Genomic DNA, 22,492 nt, shown 5'->3' on the forward strand with positions numbered 1-22,492 from the left:
TGGATTTTTGTACCCATGCCTCCCCCTCCTCTTCCCCAACCCCTGCTTGGGCAGTGCCTAGCTTGATAAAGAATTCTGGAGAACTCAAAAGCTTGCACCCTATTTGCCAACATTTTGGCTGATCTTAATAAAGATACTTCGGAGCTGTGCATTTTGGAGGGTTCTTCTCCCCCCTTATGGACCAACACAGCTGCCTTTGGTTTTTTTGCCTCCACTTCTGTAACCCTGCTTGAAAGACCCACATTTTCCTTGCTGCCCTCCCCGTTCTCCCCGGTTGCTAGGGCTTGCATGTATCCTAGCTACAGCGCTTAGCAAATAGCTGACTAGCTCTTTAGAAAGCCAGTATCGCCGCTGAGATCTCTGGGCTCCAGCACACGCAACCCTCTTCCTATAGGAGCTTCACTCAGCTAATGCTTATGGAGGCAGTTACTTTGCTGAAGATGAAGTGGGAAGCTGGTGCTTTGCTGAGATAAAACCAAAAAACAAAAACCAGATAAGGAGGATTGCTTGGGGGAAGAGGATGTACTTGCATGTGCGTGTATTATGCTCGGAAGCCGATCATAATAATGGCTGTACCGAATTGATCAGGTTTTGCTTCCTGACAGCTGCAGAAATGCCTCTATTGTTTGTAGCCCCCTCCCCTGCCTCCCCTCACGCTTTCTTCCGGAAACAGCGCTGCTGCTAACCTGCTAAGACGCTGTTTTTCGAGGGGCTGAGGCAAATCCCAGACATGGCGAAGGGGTCGAACCAGAGCAGGCACAAATGGAGTGCGCTTCACACATTCCTCCGGTGCAACATGAACCCGGAAACGCAGCGCGTGGTGGTCTTTGTCATTCTGCTCTTTCTCATCATCATTAATGTTGTGCTCATGTTTCTCCTGGCAGTTTACTGAGATGCAGGATTGTTGTTGCGTGGCAAAGAGTGGCTGGGGCTTCCAGGATTGGGCTGCAGACCAGCAGGTCAGCTCGTCATTGTCTGATTCAGGTTCGCCTTGTCTTCTGTCGTAGCCATGTGTCTGAGCATGTCTCCTGTGATTATTCATCGGCGCACTGTATCCCTGGCTGTCCCTGTTCCCGTTGCCTGTGCCTTGCCAGCCAGAGCAGCATCACATCTTGGAAAGGGAAGAAGTAATGCGGCCAGCTTGGTTAACTGAGTCGCTGCCGGCCACCTCTGGCCGTAATCACAATGATGCTGCATACAGATACACTCCGCCTCTTAGCTGAATGGACTTGGAAGTGCTCAGCAGACTCTATCTATGCACTCCATTGGCTTGTTAAGTGGCACTTATTTGATGAACTATTATACAAGAAAACGGCTACATGTCTGCAGCTGCTGTGAGAAAAGCCCAATCCATTAGAGCAAGTATTGCTCTCTAATTGAGACCATCAGGGCTTCGAGAATATGTGTGCTGGGATGTGAGTAATGCCCAATTAGCTGTAATTGATTAATGGTGGATCATTAGAGTACATCAGGAATCTATGTTTATGTTCAGCGACCGCCCTGTGGAATGTATGTCTTCACTGGCTTTTATCCCATTTTCTTAATGACTTCAGAGTGCTTATGTGTAGAGAAAAATGTAAAAAAAATATGTTGGTGGGATCTTTGGACAAGAAACTGCCTTTGTCCCTTCTGTTTCTAGCTGAAATATCGAGGTGTTGTGGGAGAGCTGATCCAGGCCTCTTAAAATGGAGAAAAGCCAACTCGATAATCAACTTGGAAATGATATATTTTTATTTACCAGTCTTGTTCCATCTGGAAATTCAGACACTGATGGATTGAAAGTGGGAGTGAGGGGAGGCAAGGGAAAAGCAGTCAGGCTGGTAGTGTCAAAGGCAACTGATTCTTCAAGAAACACTGAAGTTCAAATAAATCCTGTGACATTGTCCAATGGAAAATTCACAAGTGTGGCTTGCTTCCCAAGCCTTGAGTAGAAATCCAGCCCTCCAGAAACGCAACAAACCCCTTACTGGCATTGAAGTTGCAAAGCAAGAACTTTCAGGTGTGTTCATCTCACGTGGTCCAGTATTTGATAATGAAACTGCTCTCTTCTCCTTGGAGTTTAATGCTAATTCCACCCTAAAATAACTGAATCTATTATCAAGAGCCATTCTTTCTAAGTTATGTGTGTGTCGTGTTCTGTGCAGTGTTCTCCATTCCTACTAGTTACATGAGTCACTCTGTTGTTGTGCTAGACACCTTCTTTTTAAAAGAAAGCTCATTTTGAAAATACTTTGTGATTTTTGGCACATGGAAGCAAGCCTGGGATACACTCAGAGATGTAAGCCTGACAGCTAGTTAGTTCTCAGAATGGTTTTTGCATAGACTTTATTCATCTGAACAGGCAATCCCATTCTGCACTTAAGGCAAACCAAACAACACAAGAGCATGTAGCATTTCTTAAATGTATTGTTTTCTTAGTTTAATGTAAAGTTGGGAAAAATAAACCCAACCAAAAATCTGTTTTACTTGTCTGGCTAAAAGCCTAATTTCCTATATGGACATTGTATAACTTTAGAGAGTAGTTGCGTGGGGTGGGGGGAGTTTGCTTTCATGACGAAATAAAAAAAAAGGAAAGGCCTCAGCTTGGTTTTCTTAGCTCCAGCTTCTGCTACAATTTCCATTCTTCTTTGCTTACTGCTTTGAGCAACATATTTGGAAAGGCAGTGTATACATTTTAAATATAAATAAATGTTGTATGCTGCAGCAGTCTGCAGTGTTAATAAAGAAACAAACAGAACTTTTGTTTTGCCATAGCCAGAAATAAAATACTGAGGGCCAATTCATATTTATTTATTTTCATATTTATTTATTTTATAATCAAGCTCTTTGCTTTGATTGAATATGTGTCATTCATCCCCAAATCAATTCAAGTTGTGCCACTAGTTCTGGCATTAGTTGTCCACAAATGTAGAATGCAGATGTGAATCCAGTTAACCTCCATTGTTCCTGATCCAGCAGGTAGTATGTAAAAAGAGCCTCTGCTTACATACACAGACCTTCATAACTGGATCAGGATGCACCTCTAAGAATTCATTACAAACCCAGATGGCTGGCGAGTGTACAATGAGAAACATTGGTGCTGGGGAGAGCCCCATTTTTGACCATGCAAATCAGCCCTGACAAATACCCAATGCTTTCTATACACTGTATCCTGAGAGAGCTATAAGAAAAAGAGTTCTGAGGCTGTTTTGTCAATAAGATTCCTCATGCATTTATTCATGGCATATTGTAAATTTCTAATGTTGGTGCTTGACATTTAAAAATTGAATAAATTCTGGCTTCTTATAAAAAGAACTGTTATAACTGTTCCTCAAAATAAAGCCAAACTGTATTCAAATAAACATGGATGGAAATGTGTGTCAATTAACCCTCAGTAGGCAATAACCAAATTACTAATTACTGGGACTTTACACTTCAACAGAGGTATGTAGCAGCATGAACATTGTCAGAAGTGAGCTGCTTATGACTGCATTTATATCCTTCCTTTCTTCCATGAGGGAATTCGAAGTAGCATGTGTGGTGCTCCCACACAATTTCTATCCATGCAGTCACCTGTCTTGTGTGCCTTTTAGATAATAAATTGCTGGATTTGCACACCTTTCAGATCTAGAGTTTGAGGCGGGAGGAATTGATAATGATCACCTTTCCTTGCCTTAAGAAAGTGTGTGTAAAACTTAGAGCCTAGCCTTGAAAAGCGGGTAGGAATAGATCTTATTAGTAATTCTGTGACAGCAATGTGATAAACAGTAATAACATTGTACATTATGACATCGAAAGGAAAGTAAGTAACATTCCTTGTTTCTCTAACGGGCACTCCAAAATCATATCTGACTGTAATGATTCCCTAGTGAGGTTCATATATATATATATATTTGTATAAAGTGTTGCTTGCTATTCAGATAAGGTATCAAATTTGTCTCCCTCTTCTGATATTTTTTGCCAGTATCCCATTCTTTTTAGGAGGTTGTTCTATTTATCTTTCATTTCCAAAAGGTGTACCTTGCCTTTCTAAATAATTAGGCAAAGAAATACATCTAAGACAATAAAACATTAGCAATGTATCCGCCTGATAAAAAAGCATACATTTCTAAGATCCATAGCAGGTGAAAAACAAATTCAGAAAACCACATTCCTAAAAGCCTGTTGGGAAATAAAAGCCTTCGTTGCTCACTAAGGAGACGGGCAAGCTTCTTTTTCCAGGACACATAAAAGACCCAGCTGCCCCCTTTATGTTAGCGAATGGGAGGTGAGGGGACAGAACAGGACCTCTACACTTGACCTCAGAGCCTGGACATCTCATATGGATGGAGGTAATTATTGAGATTATTATTTTTATTATTTATTATTCCTCCAAATAACAGGGAAGTTCACAACATAAAAATACAAATAAGAACATAGAATACAGAATAAATCAAGAACATAAACCAATAACTCCCCTCTCAAAAAACTTTTAAAAGGCTATAGAATGTTCAAATAGCCAAAGTCTCTTGGTTATAGAGAAATGTTTTGCCTGGTGCCTAAAGGTATGTGATGAAGGTGCTGGGTGAGCCTTCCTAGGGAGAGCATTCCACAAACGGGAAGCCACTGCAGAAAAGGCCCATTCTCATGTTGCTGCCCTCTGGGCCGCCTCATAAATACTGCATTATAGTAATCCAACCTGGAAGTGACCATCACATGAGTGACTGAAGCTCAGGAAAGGGCACAGCAGCTGGTAAAAGGCACTGCTAGCTCGTTCCACTACCTCTGTATGCAGGAACTCAGCTATACAGCTGCAAATAAAATGTTTTAAATGTGTTGTAAAGTGCAATACAGTGGTACCTTGGGTTACATACGCTTCAAGTTACATACGCTTCAGGTTACAGACTCCGCTAACCCAGAAATAGTGCTTCAGGTTAAGAACTTTGCTTCAGGATAAGAACAGAAATCATGCTCCGGCGGCGCGGTGGCAGCAGCAGGCCCCATTAGCTAAAGTGTGCTTCAGGTTAAGTACGGACCTCCGGAACAAATTAAGTACTTAACCCGAGGTACCACTGTATACAAATGTTCTATGCCAAATTCAATGTATTTTTCAAAACGTTTTTTAAAAAAGCATTTTCATTGTGTTTTTTTATGTGTGTGTAGATTCCACCCAGGAGCAAGGCTACTAGTTCTAGGAGTACCCCAAGCTGTGGGGTTGATTTTTTAGGAGTATAGCCATAGCTGCACATTTGTACCTAGGTTTTGAGAATCACTGACCAACAGTACCTGGATTAAGCTTCACTTTGTTGACTGAACAAACAGAGCTGACCCCAGGCACTGATTTAGAACTTTCACTTCCTCCCTTGAATTAGCAGGATGTGCACTGCCTTTATCCGTCAAGATTATGGGCTCTCTCCCAACCAGAGCTAGTTTAGGTCACAGATTTTCTATACCTTTTAGCCCTGTTATAGCACCTGATTATCAGGGATGTAGATGAACCCTACTAACTTTTTAAACTAATGTTAGCAGTATTTTTGAGGAAAGAACACAGCAGCTGGTAGGGAAGTTCCTGGAGGGTATGTGCGATCAAGGATGACAGCTGCCATTGCTCGGTGGAATATCCACTTGTGAAGAGTCCCATGAGTTTGGGCAGCAGTATCATAAGGTCCCTCCAAGGCACAGATATCCTCTTCTCACCACAGCCTGCCAGGATATCTCTTTTGTTCTTGAATGGCAGCAATAGCACACACAGGACCCTTAACCAAGGAAAGCTCCTGGGATTCACGAGTAAACTGTCTCTGACCCAATTTGTGTATATGCAGCAGAAGTGCCAATGCTTTTCCTAGAGCAAACTACTTCATACTGCTGGAAGGGGGTTGCAGGTTTGAATTATTTGTACACTGCTCTTCATCCAAAGATGAAATTAACTCCTACACAGAAAAATAAACCCAAAAGAAGACTAGGCTGATACTACTTTTTTACACGCAAGAAAAAGTGTTGTTGGGGCAAGTGGGGAGCATTTAAACATGCAACTCCTGTGCTCTCCTCCATGGAAAAAAAAACCACAACTTGATCCTGCTGTATGTTTAAAATGGACCTTTTTAAAAAGAAGAATGAACAGATGAGAGAAAACCATGTTTTCATCATAACAGCAAATGCAATATTTAGGCTGCAGCCCTATACACCTATTTGGGAGTAAGTCTCATTGAACTCAGTAGGCTTACTTCTGTCTAAGATTGTACTGATAGTTTAGTTAGACTGATCATTCAAAAACCTTTTGATCAACTGAATATGTACATCTGGTTCAAACAGGGCCCAATGAGGTGATCAGGATTGTACCTGCTGCCTCCCACCTGGATGTTAATTTTTAAAATATAGGTATGTATCAAAAATTGCAAATGACAGTCATTATTTGAGAAGAGGAATTCTCCCTCTTTCACACAGGAGGAAATGCCTCTTCTAATGTAAATGATCGTATAGATAGCATCTGAATATAAAGAAATTGTGCTTCATTCCGATTTGATTCATCAACCATTCAAAACTCATACAATCAATAGACCTTGTTAACTGGATGACACAACAGCATATAAAATACTTTCCATTTACAAGGTGCTTGAGAGTGTTCAAAGTGTTTCACTGTCAAGCTTGAGACAGATGTTCAGTAAGAGAGTAACAGTTAAGGGACACCTAGAAAGTAACACACCAGAGCCAGGAAGACCTTGTTGCTCAGGCAAGTTCTCAGATCAGAAAGGAATAGTGATGCTGGGGGAAACTGATGTTTTGCAAACTCCAATACAAGCTGATGTGATCTGCATTTCATGGACTAATGCATGAACCAAACTTCCCACCTCTCGAATTTTTCGATGTACCGTAGTTCTTGACTCATTTTTTTAAAGTGTATGTTGAGAGAAAACACATAAAACGGCATTTAATCAGAAACTTACATTTAAAAATACATGTCAAGGTATGATGTTCATGCAAATTAAAAACCACTATGGGAAAATTATTGCGGAAATAGGACAGAACAGACTTGGGAATACTTGAGGGCTGGAAACGTGCTCCATGCTGCAGTCATGATAACTTTCTGACAACATGCCTCAGCTGCACACAGTAGCAAACTGAAGGTTTCCAGTTCTATCCTTAGCAGCTAGATTTCAATAACTCTTACAACAACTAAGCTATAAAAGGGCTTAATATTATTACCACCATTCCCATACTGCAGATGGAAGGCTGAGGCTGAGAGATTGTGGCGTGCTTAAGGTGATCTAGTGAGTTAATGGTTGGGGTGAGATTTGAACATGGGAGTTCCTGACTCATAACTCTCATTCTTCATAGCTGATCTCTCCAGGTGCGGCTGGAAGAGACCCCTGCCTGAAACCCTGAAGAGCCAATGCCCTTCAGTATGGACAGTACTGAGCTTAGTGGACCATTGGTTCCTATGTTGGTTCACACAGTGCCCTGGGTGTCTTAGTATTTTGACTAATCATGTTGCTATCCAGGGGCTCATGAAGACTCCCCTGTACCTCATTGTTAAACCTGAATGGCCTCATCCAATGTTTGGGGAAAGTTGTCAAATCCATCATTCTGGTGAATGGCCAAACCTTTTAAGTTAACCTTTGCTTGCCTTCTTCAGCTGCTTACAATGCCTGTATCTGCCCATGCAAGAAGGCTTCTTTGCCTTAAAACCTTTATATCTCTTCAAAAAGAACTAATTGGTCACTACTTAGAGACTGTGACTCATTCAAAGTGCTCTCAGAGCTCAGCGTGGAAACACCCCTCCCTAATCATTGTGGATAAAAGAAAAAGAACAAAAAGCACTTTCAAGTCCTGTAGCTTGTGTAGGATATGGCCCTGGTGGGGGGGGAAAAAACGCTGGGAGGAAGAAGGAAGTTAGTTTTGTCTGCAATCCTAGCATTACTTCTAATTACATTTAATACTCACCTCAGGGGAAGAAACAGCAGGGGAGTCTCTCATCATCTTTTCTTTCAGAATACAGGCCTGTTCCCTCAGACAGCCTCAAAACACATTGTGGCTTTAAGGAGGGATTAAACAAATTCATCGTCTATCAGTGACTATTAACCATGGTAACTAAATTGTCAGAGCAAGTATCAGGGCCAGCCCTATCATAAGGGGGGGAGAGAGCCCTTCAGGTAGTGGGTGGAAGGGTGGCAGTACTGGCTTCACCCCTGGCTTTTGCTACTCAACCCACTAGCTGCAGAGCAAGCCGATCAGGCGCCTGGGGCAGCGCACGTGCCCTGCACCTGGGGGCAGGGCCATCCGCCTGCAGGGGTGGGGCCAGCCAGGGCAGGATGCTCCACGGGGCCTCTGAGGAATCTGCCTGCTTCCTCCCACTTAGCCACCTTACAGCTGAGGGGGAGGTGGTGGGCAGACCGTTTGGGGCAGTGTGGAGCCTGTGGGTGCCCAAGCCACTCTGTCACTCCCAGGAGAGACGTGTGGCTTGGGCACACTGCAGGCTCCGCGGTAAGTGCTGACCACCATTTTGTCACCCCCCAAGTGATGACACCTGGGGCAGACCGCCCCCACAGCACCCCCTTCTTCCGCTCCTGCAACCCACCAGGCTTTCCCATCTGTTAGAGGTACCCTCCCTTAAAGTACTCTGCTGCCCTCAGGACATTGTGCCCTTCTTATGTGTTGGCATTGATCTTAAGGTTACCAGATTTTTTTCAATGAATCCAGGGACACTTTTCAACTTCCTACTAAATAGATGGATTTTGTGTGGGATTTGTAAATCCGGAGACTGTCCCTGGGAAATGGGGACATCTGGTAACCTTCATCTTGGCAGACAATGGAAGTCAACCCATTGTAGACACATTGTAGATACTGATATAGGAGCCCTTCACCAGAGTTAAAAAGATTCAGCTAATGCAGATGGAATGGATTCAGGTGGGGAAAACCTTATCTTTTTGCTCCGGACTGTAAAATGGGTCGGCTTTGAGCAGCATACAACTAAATACAACTAAATACAAGATCCAAGGGACAGGGAGAGAGAGGCTATTTCACTCATGTCTGGAGTTGGGACTTTACAGAAGAATTTTCTTAGCCTCTGTTATAAACAGGAAGTTGGATGAGATGGACCTTTGCTCTGATGCAGTAAGGTTCTTATTAAGGGCCTAACTACACATATGTTACCAACATGATTAGCAGTTAACACCAATACCACGAGTTCCTTCTAAATGCTCAGTCCCATTACCTCTGCATCCAGTGTTTTCCCACTGCTGATTTGTGAAGCTCTGTATATACACAATCCACACCTATCCTGTGGTTTCCTGAGAAATACTGCATTTTGATGCTCTGCCCCCCCCCCCGCCCTCCAGCTTCAAACTGAATTGAAAATGTAAGCCATATGAACACAGCAATACCCCCTCTACACCTGCTGGTGTGGACAGAAATTGAGAATTTGGGGAAACACCAAGCTGTACTGATGTCTACAACAATGTGACAATGCAAGTTGAAAATGCAAAAGAGAAACCTGACCCTGCTGTGTTTTAAGGCAGTAATGTGTACACAGGCTCCCATGTGCTGAAGAGTAGGAACAGGAGAGCAATTAAGCCAGCAAGAATGCTGAGGAGGCTGAGTTTTATATCCTCGCTGCCAGCCTTCTTGCCCTGAACATCTGCTGGGTCATTGTTTGCAACCTTCTCCTGAGTAGACTCTTCCTGGGGTAGAACCATGGCAATTGTATCTTTTGGCATCTACATAGATACCCTTATGCCAGCTTGCTGTTTGCCACTCATTTAGCTCCTGCATTTTCTCTCAAGACCCTTGGGAGCAAAGAGTGAGAACTGGGCACTGACGCAGGGCTTGGCTGTAGCCATAGAGTGTATAAAAGGACCCAGGCAAAACATCCTTGATACAGGGTACTTCAGGCTACCTTTGGATCAGGTCCATGACCAGGTCCTCAGTTGTACTGGGGATTGCTGTGGGATCCTAAACCACCTTCTCAGATGAGGTCTATCCTAGGGTCTGAGTCAGGTGGGAGTCTGACCATGGTGGGATTTTTTTTTTTTTTTACTGAGATGGAAGGGAGGGAAGGTCTTAAACATCTCTGTGCATTGTCAATGATAATGCCCCATAGAAATATTTTTTTGAAAAACAAACACCTAGAGTAATAAAATGGATACAATGAACATGCAGAAGATTGATAAAGTTTGCAGCTGCTGACCCGCTCCATTCATTGATTGTTTCTTTGTGCACACATCTTACATGTGTGCAATATATATGCATGTAAGGTTCTGTGCACTAACTAGAACTTCTGTGCTAAGTTCAAAGGACAAATGAAAGTTAGGATGAGTTACTGCATCTATCTAGATAGCTGATGCTCAGAGAGAGAGAATGGCTGTATACCCCACTTCACCCATGATTAAGTTGGCCCCAGGAACCTTTTATTTAGACCATCCCAGGTCTACTTCTGGCATGTGTGAAAGAATGCTAAGGCAGCTATTTGCTTATTTTACCCCATGCTCCCAGGCGATGTTCTATAAAAGGGGGTCTCTGATCATTATCTGCTGCCTTTCTGATTTATTTCCCATCCCAAGGCAGCAGTCTGAATGCATGGGAAGCTTGTTTTCAAATGAATAAATGATGCTATCAGCTATTCTTTGAATTTGCTGTTATTTTGAGCAAAAGCATTCATGACATGTCTGAGATAACATACACAATGAGAAGCATACATATTTATGATGTGCTCACGAGCATGTTAAGCCTTGAATAAACTACATACAATGGAATTAATTGCTGTTATCTTTTAAACTCTCTTGGCCTCCTTCTCTGACCTCTGAAGTCTTAAGATGTTTCCAACATTCCCAAATGCTCAACATTTTCTGCACATACGTCGTCTTGTAAAAAATAGCACAAGTAAGCCTGGATCTTCACAACCTTGGTTGAATTAAAGATCAACTCAAATAGCATGGGGATCCTCATTGTCCCCCATTCTCTCTTGAAATGATGCTACCTGGTATGAGGTCTTTGTAATATGTAGAATAATACTCCTACTGTTATTCTTTCTTTCTTTTCTTTTCTTTTTTTGAGAATGTTACACAGGGCAGAAATTGTGCCATTCTATTTTTTAAGGTCTGAAAAAATAAAAAGGTTGTGTGCCAAGGGTACACAAAGTTAGATGCCAGGAAAGCCTCTCTTAGGACACTACATTCCATAGCAGGGAGCCATAACAAAAAACGAAAAAACAAAAACATACCTTTCCCCACAAGCCTCCTGTTGTACCTTACTTGGTGGGGCCATTCAGTGCAGGATCCTGAAATAAGATTTCATGGACTGGGTAGGGATGTTTGGAGACACGTGGACTTTTGAGCGCTCTGGTCCCAAGCTATGAAGGGTGCTAAAGGTCAAAATTAGCACCATGATTGGGCCTAGAAATGAGCTAGGGATCCTCCCAGCTCTACAATTCTAGGATTCTATGAAGATGGCAAAGCAATGGCATGTTGTGTTCATATTACCCAGTCCCGTTTAACAGTTTGTCCGCCATATGCTCTGTTAACTGACATTTCCAGTCCACCTTCACAGGCAGACTCACATATAAAACATTGCAGTACTTTGAACAGGAAGTTACCAGGGCATGACTAAATGAAGCAAGGCCAGCTCTGTCCAGGTGGGGTCCTAGGTGATGTTCTAGTTTAAGCTGGCAAAAGGCAATCTAGGTCATAGAGGCTAATAGGTTGGTGGTCTTGTGAAAAAATGGCCATTGGTTGGGATTGATGAAAGCTGGAGTCCAACAACATCTAGAGGGTACCATGTTGGCTCTCTCTGGCCTAGTTCATACTCACAATAAGTTGTCCATCTTCTCTACTGTATGGCTGTATGTGAATGCACCCATGCTTCTTGCACTCATACATTGCAATTTTACATTTCAAAAAGGAAATGAAGAAATTGTTGTTACTCTCTACTAATTCTATTCCCAGAATAGCCAAAGCCTTTTGCAGCTACCTTGGAAACATCTGGCATTATGTATGGAGTTTGTGCTGGAGGGAGAGAGCACAAATTCCCAGCAGCTGATGGTCCTAGGCCCAGTGCATTGAGCTTGGCCTTCTGTTCATTCTTCATTGCAGCCCCAGAGAAACAGCAAACAGGATTTGGGGTGAAGTCAGACCACCAACTGTTGGGTTCTGTCAGTAACTCACAGAGATCTCCATCAAAGCTCAAATCCCAAATGCTGAATGGAGAAAAAGGAATTGGCCAGCAGGGTCAGGGGAAACAGGAACTGTTAAGCTACTGGAGCCACTTTAGGGCTAAAGGTTGCATGAAGCTGCTTAGGGCACTTTATGGCTTTTAGATGGGCTCAAACTGTTTAAGCTGATTTAAAGCTTTAGATCAGTTTAAGTTCTCTGTGTCTTAGGGTTTAAGAATTTATCAATCAAAGTCTTTTATATTGTTTTGGAAGCAAGAATGTTTATTTTGTAGCATTGCAAATCAATTAAAGCATTTTTATTACAATTACGATATCTCAATACATGTCATATTAAATAAAGTAAGGTAGCAGTCTAAGAAACAATGTAAAGCATGTAATGTATTGTTTGTGAGATAATTGTTAGAACCTTCACTCCTTTCCAGCAACCCTCTGAGGCATATGTGGAAGCTCCCTTGTGCCCAGGGAGCATTGTTTCATAGAATCATAGAATCATAGAGTTGGAAGAGACCACAAGGGCCATCGAGTCCAACCCCCTGCCAAGCAGGAAACACCATCAGAGCACTCCTGACATATGGTTGTCAAGCCTCTGCTTAAAGACCTCCAAAGAAGGAGACTCCACCACACTCCTTGGCAGCAAATTCCACTGTCAAACAGCTCTTACTGCCAGGAAGTTCTTCCTAATGTTTAGGTGGAATCTTTTTTCTTGTAGTTTGGAACCATTGCTCCGTGTCCGCTTCTCTGGAGCAGCAGAAAACTACCTTTCTCGCTCCTCTATGTGACATCCTTTTATATATTTGAACATGGCTATCATATCACCCCTTAACCTCCTCTTCTCCAGGCTAAACATGCCCAGCTCCCTTAGCCATTCTTCATAAGGCATCGTTTCCAGGCCTTTGACCATTTTGGTTGCCCTCCTCTGGACACGTTCCAGTTTGTCAGTGTCCTTCTTGAACTGTGGTGCCCAGAACTGGACACAGTACTCCAGGTGAGGTCTGACCAGAGCAGAATACAGTGGCACTATTACTTCCCTTGATCTAGATGCAATACTCCTATTGATGCAGCCCAGAATTGCATTGGCTTTTTGGTTTCACTGTCAGGGATATTATTTTAATTTTCATAATCATTGCTTATAAAATATTAATCTGTTACTTTAATTTGGAGGCAAATTTTAATTAATTTTCAACAGTTGCATAGAGTATCTACTGATAATCAGATGAAAGCAAAGCATTTGTGGTAGAAAGCTCAACTTCAACCTGCCTGCCAAAAGTTGGTGCTAACAAAAAAGAATTGTGTGTGTGTGTGGGGGGGGGAATTAGTTTACATCCAGCATGTATCCAGGAAAAGAAAGTTCCACAGTTGCAGGGTAACCTTCAAGAACACCGTCTGACATGCTGTTACTGTCTGGGACCCCAGTGGGGCACAGAATGTAAAACAGGGTGGCTAACCTCTGGTCCTCCAGTTATTGTTGGACTCTAGCTCTTATTAGCCCCAGCCAGCATAACCAACGGTCAGAGTGAAGGGGATCTGCTGTCTAACAACATCTAGAGGGCCACAGATTAACATTTCCTGGTGTACAGGATGCTTCTGTTCAGAATAGTGCTGGAAAGGCTGCAGAATGGAATAAGGAGGCGCAGGCTTAAGAATTGCCTGTGCTATGCAGGACTTCCACTGACAGGACTGGTTAAATGAGTCCTGTGCCATATACTGCAATTTTATTACCCCAGCACACGCCAAGAGTTAAATACTGAGGAAAATACCACAAGCAAAACTTTAAATATTGAGATGCCAAGTAATAATGATAACGAGGTTGGCTGGGGCTCCCCTTTAAAATAAGTTGGTAGGCTGGGCCTGCTTGAACCCCACACTACTCCCCCCACAGAAGCTTACATATGGACATATGTCATCACTGGACAAACATTTCCATAGAAGATCAGGGGCACAAGGAAGAAACACTGCCTCTTCTCTGCCTTTGAAAAAGTTGTAGATTATTCCAGGTGTTCCAAGCACTGATGCAGTACCACTGAAGGAATATTACTCTGGTGCAGGAATTCAAGTAGTTCAGTCAGCTCTTGTTGCTAGAACCAAGTTGCTAGCAATGTATTCCTGTTACGTGTCATCTTCAAACATGATTATCTTTCTTCCCCTTCTTGACAGTTATATGAATGTGCTGGACAGTCCTGTATCTGTATCAAGGTTACATCAGTGCAAAAGGTCAACTTGGTATTTCCTCCCATTTTGACATTGATTAGGTGTTCCTTGTTGAGTTTAGCTTTCCAGCCAACTCTTTAACGTCAACATTTGAGCTGTCAAGTCTGTCCAGAAAGGTGCTATAACCTTGCAGCTGTGCTTGGCATGCCACCCGTTTTTGCAGTTGTTACACTGACCCAGCTGTCATAGCTGTTGGCACACTCCAGCCTATGTCTTGGCTCGGCAACCCTTAGGTGTGGTAAGTGAATCCCTACTGAGAATCTACCATAACTGGAGTTCAAAATCTATCAGAGGAAGTCTTGCTCCATCAGAAAAAAAGGTAGAAGTTCAACTATTTGAGGATTCAGGCGTGCTCTGAAGAGCATGCACTTATTTGAAATACATTTATTTTGCAAGGTGCAATGGTAGCTTTGGGGGCAATGGCCACTTTTGCTTTTGGGCCACACATGCCCTCCCCAAATTTATAGATGGTGTGGATAATGTAGGCAGATGCAAAGGAGGACAGTGATCCTGCAACTTTAATTGCTGGGTGGAGGAGGGAATTTCTGCTGAAACTCTATTTTACAGAACTGTTACAGGTGCAGGAGCTCCGCCCTCTTTAGAATCTGGCCACCCTAGTTGTGGTTGACTGACCTGCAAATCCATTTGTGAGGAAGCATTCTGGTATGTCCCAGGTCCCCTGAATTACTGGGGACCCCAGCATGCCCCAGGGAAGAGGGAGATGGGTTCCATTGCAGTGTGCCTGGGATCTGTCTTGCCTTGCTGCTCCCAGCTGGAACCTGGGTGGCATTGCCCCTAGAAGCCAATGAGGGGCTGTGGCTGGGGGCCTGGTTTGGACCAGAGTGAAGACTCTGCTATGTCTGGTCCGACCACAGGAAATAAACAAAGGTATGCTCAGGAATATCCTCATCCTCATTGCCAGCATCCCCACCCATCCCACCCTCTTTTGTAGTTGATTCTTTATAATTTTTGGGAGGAGTTCTTGGGATGACTTGTGCAGAATATGGCTGTGCATACGGGTCAGTCTCTGGTTAACAATGACCTGTGAGGGTTTTGTCTTCCCCATTATATGGCTTCTTTTGTTACAACTTTGTTCTGTTTGGGGAGGCATTGGGCAGGGTCCATAGCCAGGTTAAGCAGGGGATGGGCACCCTGCTTCTTGCTGGAGGGGGATTCCAAAGTGTCTTGGGGTGCTGCTTATCAGCTGTAGCCAAAGCTCAGGGGGCTGTAGGGCCCCAGTGCCCCCAAGTTGTCTGAGGGGGCTCTCAACAGATGGTTTCACAATATGGCAAGCCCAAAACATTGGACCAACTTCCCATTGGAAGGCCAAGTAATTGGGCTAGGTTGGAGACATCAGCTAGCAGATGTATTATTTGATGATAACACCCTTGCCCTATGCCATGCCGAATGGAGGGCTCTCTAACCAAAGCTGTGGCCTTTGTTAAACCCACCCAAATTTCTGAGCAGTTTATTGCTATAGGACCCTATGCCTTAGCTGTACATGGGCTCACAAACAGTATATCCTTGCTGAACAACTGCTGTATACATAGCAATTTATGCTCCTGGTAGAAATGTGGGTCCCCCCCCCAGATCTTGTGATAATATGTTCAGCATTATAGGTGCTGGGTTATTACAGAAGTATTTTAACACAACCAAAGAGCTAAAAGATTAGCACGATGACTATTTCCTAAAATAGCCTTAATCCACAATTTATAAACTGCAGATGAAAGATCTGCACCCACCAAATGTACATATATCTGTTGCCTAGTGCTTCCGCTGCTGCATGCCAACTTATAAGGCAATTATGCAGAGGTGAACCACTTTAGACAAATAAGAGCTGAATGGTTATGATGAGGATGTGCACAGAGATGTATAGTTTGGCAATGTGTATTACTATGCATAGGGATAAATTGCTTCCTCTCAGTGGTAATTACTTTAACCTGGATTGGCTGCGGCTGTTTTGCCTCCCTCTTGGCAATATTTGTTCTGCTCTCGACGCAGAGGCTCTAGTGCAACAAATTCCACTATGTCTTTTTTTGTACAGTATACACTTTCTGACATCAAACAATAAACACAAGACCAGAAGACTCTGTAGGGTTTCATCTGTATTTTTTAAGGAGAAGCAAACAGATTGCAGCAGGGCTCTGCTGCAGATACTTAACAACAGCTGCTGATGTGTAAAAATGCTAATGAGCTCTAGCAGCACCTGTGGTGCAGTCAATATATCTAGCTTCAGCTATAGGTCTTGCATTTGGGCAGCAAGCACGTTTCTAGCAAGCCAAAAGCCTGGTGTAAAGAAGCTTTCTTAATTTTATACCACAGCAAACTGTGGTGAGATTGGGGCAGGGACCTTTTTAGTATCCTCCAGTTTTGGGCACCAGGAATGATAAATAATATTAGGCCTAGCTATCATTAAAACAGTAAATCTGTGGCTTGACCATAGCACTTCAGGCTGCAGATTGGGGTTTGCACAGCTTTGTAAATTGCTTAGAGGTTCTGTTAATCAAGCAACATATAATTTTTCCTAAATAAATCTCAATGCTCCTCCATATGCTCCCCTCACTGGAAATAAGAGTAAAATCTCTGCACATGGAAACTAGACATCAATGAAAAGGCTAAACTAGAACCCTTCTGTTTGATGTGCTAATGAGAACCAAGATGATACAGTAGCTAGAGAGCTACTTGGTCATGAAGCTGACTGAGTCAGTCACCAGCTCTCTGCCTCACCTACACCATGGTGTGTCCAAATGTGTTATTTTACATATAAACTGGCTTATGTAGAATGCAAAGAGGCATTTCAGGCAGATGATAGTATATGTCATATTGAAAGATTAGCAAGTAAATGAACCTTGATGTTGTAGCTGATGTTACTAAATATGGGGATAGAGTTGGTTTCCGGGTTTGTTGCAGAGTTTGGTGCTTGTGTTTGTGTGGCTCTTAGGTGTCCTGTTGTTGGTGAGCAGCTGTTCTAGGTTAGGGGACTGTATGAAGACAAGGAGGGGCCTACCATTCTAAGACCTCAAAGAAGGAAGTATCCAAGATGGGACCATAGATCCAACGTTGGAGTAGCTTTGGAGTTGTAGACTAGATGAGTGCTTTATGGACCATAACAGCATAGCATTTATTCTTCTTTTAAACAAATAGTAAGAAGACTTTTGAATAGACCTTTGAATAGTGCCTGCTTTGTGGGCATGAGTATGCCATTGTTCACTGCTGATGACTGGTACCATGACATTCTCATGACCTCTGCCTCTATGATACTCACATTTCCAGCAAGAGCAAATTGTGGCTTGCGTGCAGGAAGTTGTAATGTGCTCTGGATTCTTCTTGCAACAGAAACATTTGGGGAAAACATGTTTGGATTCTCTGTAACAAATGGGTAGCAACTGCACTCTCTTTGCACAATAAATTGCTTGAAAAGTTCGTCTTAAATTGTGGTGCCCAGAACAGGTTTGGTCTGGCCAAGGCGGAATAGAATAGTACTATTACTTCCCTTGATCTGGACGCTATACTTCTGTTGATGCAGCCTGGAATAGCATTAGCATTTATTTTTATTTTTTTGCTGCTGTTGGCTCATGTCAAGTTTGTGGTCCACCAAGACCCCTGGATCCTTTTCACATGTACTGCTAGTATGCCAGGTGTCCCCCATCACGCTGAATCACTTTGCTTTATTTTATACCTTTAATATATTCCCCATTCAAAAAAAGTCCTCTGGGTGGCTCACAGTTTGTAAAGTACGTTTTATGAAGTATTCATAGGAGGCAGTGAAATGAGTGTAACCTTATATATAGTTTATCTCCATCTGTTGCCTCTGCTTTAAAATATGTGTTTGTGTGTGTTTTCCTAGCTTCATCTGTGTTTGATGAAGCTCAAGTTCGGTTTGCAAAGATATAATTAGCTCACTGCATAGCAATATGATTGCAACGCAAAGCAGTCTTTCTGCAGCACATTTCTATTACCCTTGCTAAGTGAAGCATGAGAATGAAGCAGAAAAATGACACTATCAGCTTCACTAGATAATTGCGAACCCCAACCTCATGCTTGGCAAAAAGCTTATCCACATTTAAAAGTTAACATGACTCCCATGCAGAATGAAATTACCTGCCTGCTTGTGTAGATGAATGCTCCTCATCATGCTGGTCATAACTTTCTGTGGTGCTCTTTGCCATAATATTTAACCGTACTGCAATACAGTGGTGCCCCGCAAGACGAATGCCTCGCAAGACGAAAAACCCGCTAGATGAAAGGGTTTTCCGTTTTTCGAGGCGCTTTGCAAGACGAATTTCCCTATGGTCTTGCTTCGCAAGACGAAAACGTCTTGCGAGTCTTGCAAGTTTTTTTCCTCCCCCCCCCTTTTTCTAAGCCGCTAATAGCCGCTATGAGCGCTAATCCGCTAAGCCGCTAATAGGGATGCTTCACAAGACGAAAAAACCGCTAGACGAAGAGACTCGTGGAACGGATTATTTTCGTCTTGCGAGGCACCACTGTATTGTATTATGGAACAAAATTAATAGCCTTAACTCCTATGTGTGTTTAGTTTACTCAGAAGTAAATCCATTGCTGTTCCAGCATCCTAATTCCCAGAGAGGTATGCTTAAAACTGCAGTCTTAGGACACAGTGGCACTTATTTCTGAGTAATGCATAGGATTCAGGGCCAGCCCAGGAAGCTTTTGGGTGGGGTAAAACAGAAAAGGCCACCCCTGCCTCCTCCTCCTCCTCCTCCTTCGCCTGCCAGCAGCCATGTACCCATTGCCATCCTGCTGCCACCTGGTGGTGGGCACATGGCAGACGGGCATGCAGCAGCGGGTGCATGGTGGAATAAGAGGTGACCCACAAGTACAGGAGGCAGATCTGCCACCCCTTGCAGCTGTCCAGAGCCTGCCACCTTGAGGCCACTGTCTCATCTCACCTTTTAGGCAGGTGGGCCCTGATAGGATTTGCTCTGCAACAAGTGAAAAAGCTCTGTCATGGAAAGGAGGCATTTAATTGCAACTACTGGTAGCCTTTGAGTTCAACAGATGGGAATATGGAGAGAGAGAGAGAGAGAGAGAGAGAGAGAGAGAGAGAGAGAGAATATGGTTTAAATCTGTGGTGTTATATTAGTTAATAGGTAAATTTAGGGAAGAAAAATCAACCAGACAGATTAAGCTAAATCATTATTTGTAAAGATAAATGGAACATGAAAGGAGGGCTTGGTCCTTACTGATGGGCACCTTGTCACACAGAATAACTTTGAAATCCAAAATGTATTTCTTGCATATTGATGATGCATGCAAACTCTCTCCAGATGACTCCTGATGCAGGAGAGAAGGAATGCAATCTTAAAATAATAATATATCGCCCAGATTTTTACATAAAGCTATGGCACACCAAGTCCTTCTGTAACACAAGCTCAATAGTAGAAATAAATGAGCCTGCCAGGTTAACGTAGTTGTGTTTGATGTAGTGCGTGTGTGTGTGCGCATGCATGTACACACACTTATAAGCATAACCCCTCCATCTTATCAATTATATGCTAAAACACCTGGATTGATTCTAGGCCATCTGCTTCAGCTATTTATGCAGATCCTAGGGCAGTAAGAGCATAGTCTGTGACTGTAGCTATACACCACATACCCAGATTCCCAGCTCAAATCTCAGAATATCACAGTCATAGAATTATAGCCATGGAGTTGGAAGGGACCGTGAGGGTCATTTAGTCCAACCCTTCAATGCAGGACTCTTTTCTCAAAATGGCGTTTGAACCCACAACTCTGAGATTAAGAGCCTCATGCTTTACCAACTGAGCTACCCCAGAGTCTTGGACTTTCAACTGCACTGAACCAACACCCTTTTCCTCTTGGATGACAAGAGCTGAGCACCTCCTACCAAAGATCAGTTTGTGAAAATACTTACTTTCTCTGTTCCAGCTCATCAGTGATGGTGGTGTGGTCTACGCCGAAGCACTCTGGGATCATGTCACCATGGATGACCAAGAGCTGGGCTTCAAGGCTGGTGATGTCATTGAAGTAATGGATGCAACTAACAAAGAATGGTGGTGGGGCAGAATAATGGACAGCGAGGGCTGGTTCCCAGCCAGCTTCGTACGGGTAAGAACTATTCACTGCTTTAAAAAATTCATTCATTAACAGCAAACTCTTTCAAGAAAGGGGGCATTTTGAGAAAAGAAGCACTTTTCCTGTAGCTTCAGTAACTTCTAGCAGTTGAGACATTTTTAATATGATTTAGTGATCAGTAGCAGCCACTGGGTATGTGGACAGATGGGAGTGTTTTGCTACCTTAAATTTGGGCTCCTCCACCCTTCCATTTGTCCCATGTTTTCTTCTGCTTGTCCTATACTTTCTAGGCACAGGTCCAAGAGGTTTTTCTTTTGTCCCACTGCTTTCTCCAGGAAAACCCACTGTTTGCTGCTGAACTGGCTTTTGGGTGCTTGGTTGTGGGTTTTTTGTGGGAATTGTATTTTTATGTTTTATTATTATTGAATCTGTATCTTAAATAGTCATTCTGTAAGTAGCCTTGGGAGATGGAACAGAACTTAAGGCCAGATTCATATTCCAAGTCTAGGAGTCACAAACTAGTTGGAACACTTGCAGTAAGCTCCGCCTTCCAGAATGTTCTTCTCCCATATTTTGACCTAAGCAATAAGTTGTTGTCCTGCCTTTGCTTCTGTATGATGGGAATATTCCTGTTTTGAAACAGCTCCGAGTGAACCAGGATGAACCGATGGAAGACTATCCTTTGAAGTTAGAAGATGGCAGGGAGGAAGACTCAAGAAATGCTGCCCACCGTTATGGAGTGGGGCAAACAACTAAGGACCAAATGAGAACCAATGTTATCAATGAAATCCTAAGCACGGAAAGAGATTACATCAAGCACCTGAAGGACATATGTGAGGTAACAAGTCACACAGATAAAAGAAGTTCAGAAGCTGAATTTTAGAAATATGTTTGAAATATGGAACTCTATAGGAGTTCCTTGAAAACCTTGATTTCATCGAGTTAAACACGACATAGTTGCTCTAAATGTGGTGTCCTCCAGATGTTGTTGGATGACAACGCCCTCCATCCCTAGACATTGGATGTGGCGAAGAGAGTTGAGTCCAACATCTGGATAGCACCAGCCTTGGGAAGGTGATCTACTTCAGTGGAAATGGTTTTGGTCAGACTCGAGCAGCAAGTTCCTTCAAAAGCTCCATATAGAATTCCTATCAACTGTAGTCTTTTATTCTACTATTGAATCATATATTTTTCCACTTACAACATTAGAACATATTGTCCAGCATAACCTTTGGTCACAGAGGAGAAAGTGAAGTGTCACTAAAATGCACACATTTGCCTTTTGACTTGGGTGTCACAAGACATTAAGTTTTAGCAGCTTCTAGGAAAATCATAAAATGCAAATGGAACATTTTTGTACATCTTTCTGAGTTCTTTAAAATTGTAGAGTGTTTCTTCTGCATGTCACCCCAGAAGCAGCTTAGCTTTACTTCACTGGAGAATTCTGCGATGTCTGCCTCTAGTGCTGCATCTCAAAGTAGAGACATTATCCTTTGCACTGGTTGCCTGAATATTGCATGCAGACATCAGAAGTATTTTTGTTTCTGCAGTAATCATCATTTTCATAGCAGGTCCATAATCTCTGAGGTGCTTTAGCACCATCAGATTGCCCCATCAAGCTGTTAAACGTATTGCCAAGGATGAGTTGGGCTGCAGTTCTCTTTGGTTTTGTTTCCCAAGAAACCTGAATCATAAAACAGTACTTGTTTACAGGGCTATATAAAACAATGCCGTAAAAGAGCAGACATGTTCACAGAGGAGCAGCTGAAGACAATCTTTGGGAATATTGAAGACATCTACAAGTGCCAGAAAAAATTTGTTAAAGCACTGGAGAAGAAATTCAACAAAGATTACCCACACCTCAGTGAGGTGGGCTGCTGCTTCTTAGAATATGTAAGTTGACAGCTGAATTATGTGGGAAAGTATTGACATTATTCCTGTTATTGTGACTACAGAGATGATGATTACATTTGAACATTAGGCTTGGGAAAGGGAGGGAGTTGAGGGAGGTAAGTGGGTCTAGGATTAGAGTTTACCTGGACATCTTTTGTTTATAAAATTGCTGCGCCACCCTTAGAACAATAGTTGTTACTACCTTAGTTGGAC

At 42.9% G+C, this 22,492-nt stretch overlaps 1 protein-coding gene and 1 long non-coding RNA gene across 6 annotated transcripts in view; both read left to right on the top strand.

Annotated features, from left to right (window-relative positions):
• The window catches only part of ARHGEF4 (Rho guanine nucleotide exchange factor 4), a 154,345-nt gene that overhangs the window by 121,545 nt on the left and 10,308 nt on the right, over positions 1 to 22,492 (top strand). For all 5 annotated transcript variants that reach the window (XM_081864040.1, XM_081864041.1, XM_081864038.1 and 2 more), the window contains 3 exons: positions 20,240 to 20,419; positions 21,030 to 21,224; positions 22,100 to 22,279. In XM_081864040.1, coding sequence (XP_081720166.1) covers positions 20,240 to 20,419; positions 21,030 to 21,224; positions 22,100 to 22,279 — 555 coding nt within the window. The remainder of the gene's footprint in view (positions 1 to 20,239; positions 20,420 to 21,029; positions 21,225 to 22,099; positions 22,280 to 22,492) is intronic.
• On the top strand, positions 17,924 to 19,439 carry LOC309343023. The gene is made up of 2 exons (XR_014157079.1): positions 17,924 to 18,509; positions 18,808 to 19,439. It is a non-coding gene; the product is annotated as an uncharacterized lncRNA (long non-coding RNA).

This window comes from Podarcis erhardii (genome assembly GCF_964252035.2).
Source record: "Podarcis erhardii genome assembly, chromosome: 5".
NCBI lineage: Eukaryota > Metazoa > Chordata > Lepidosauria > Squamata > Lacertidae > Podarcis > Podarcis erhardii.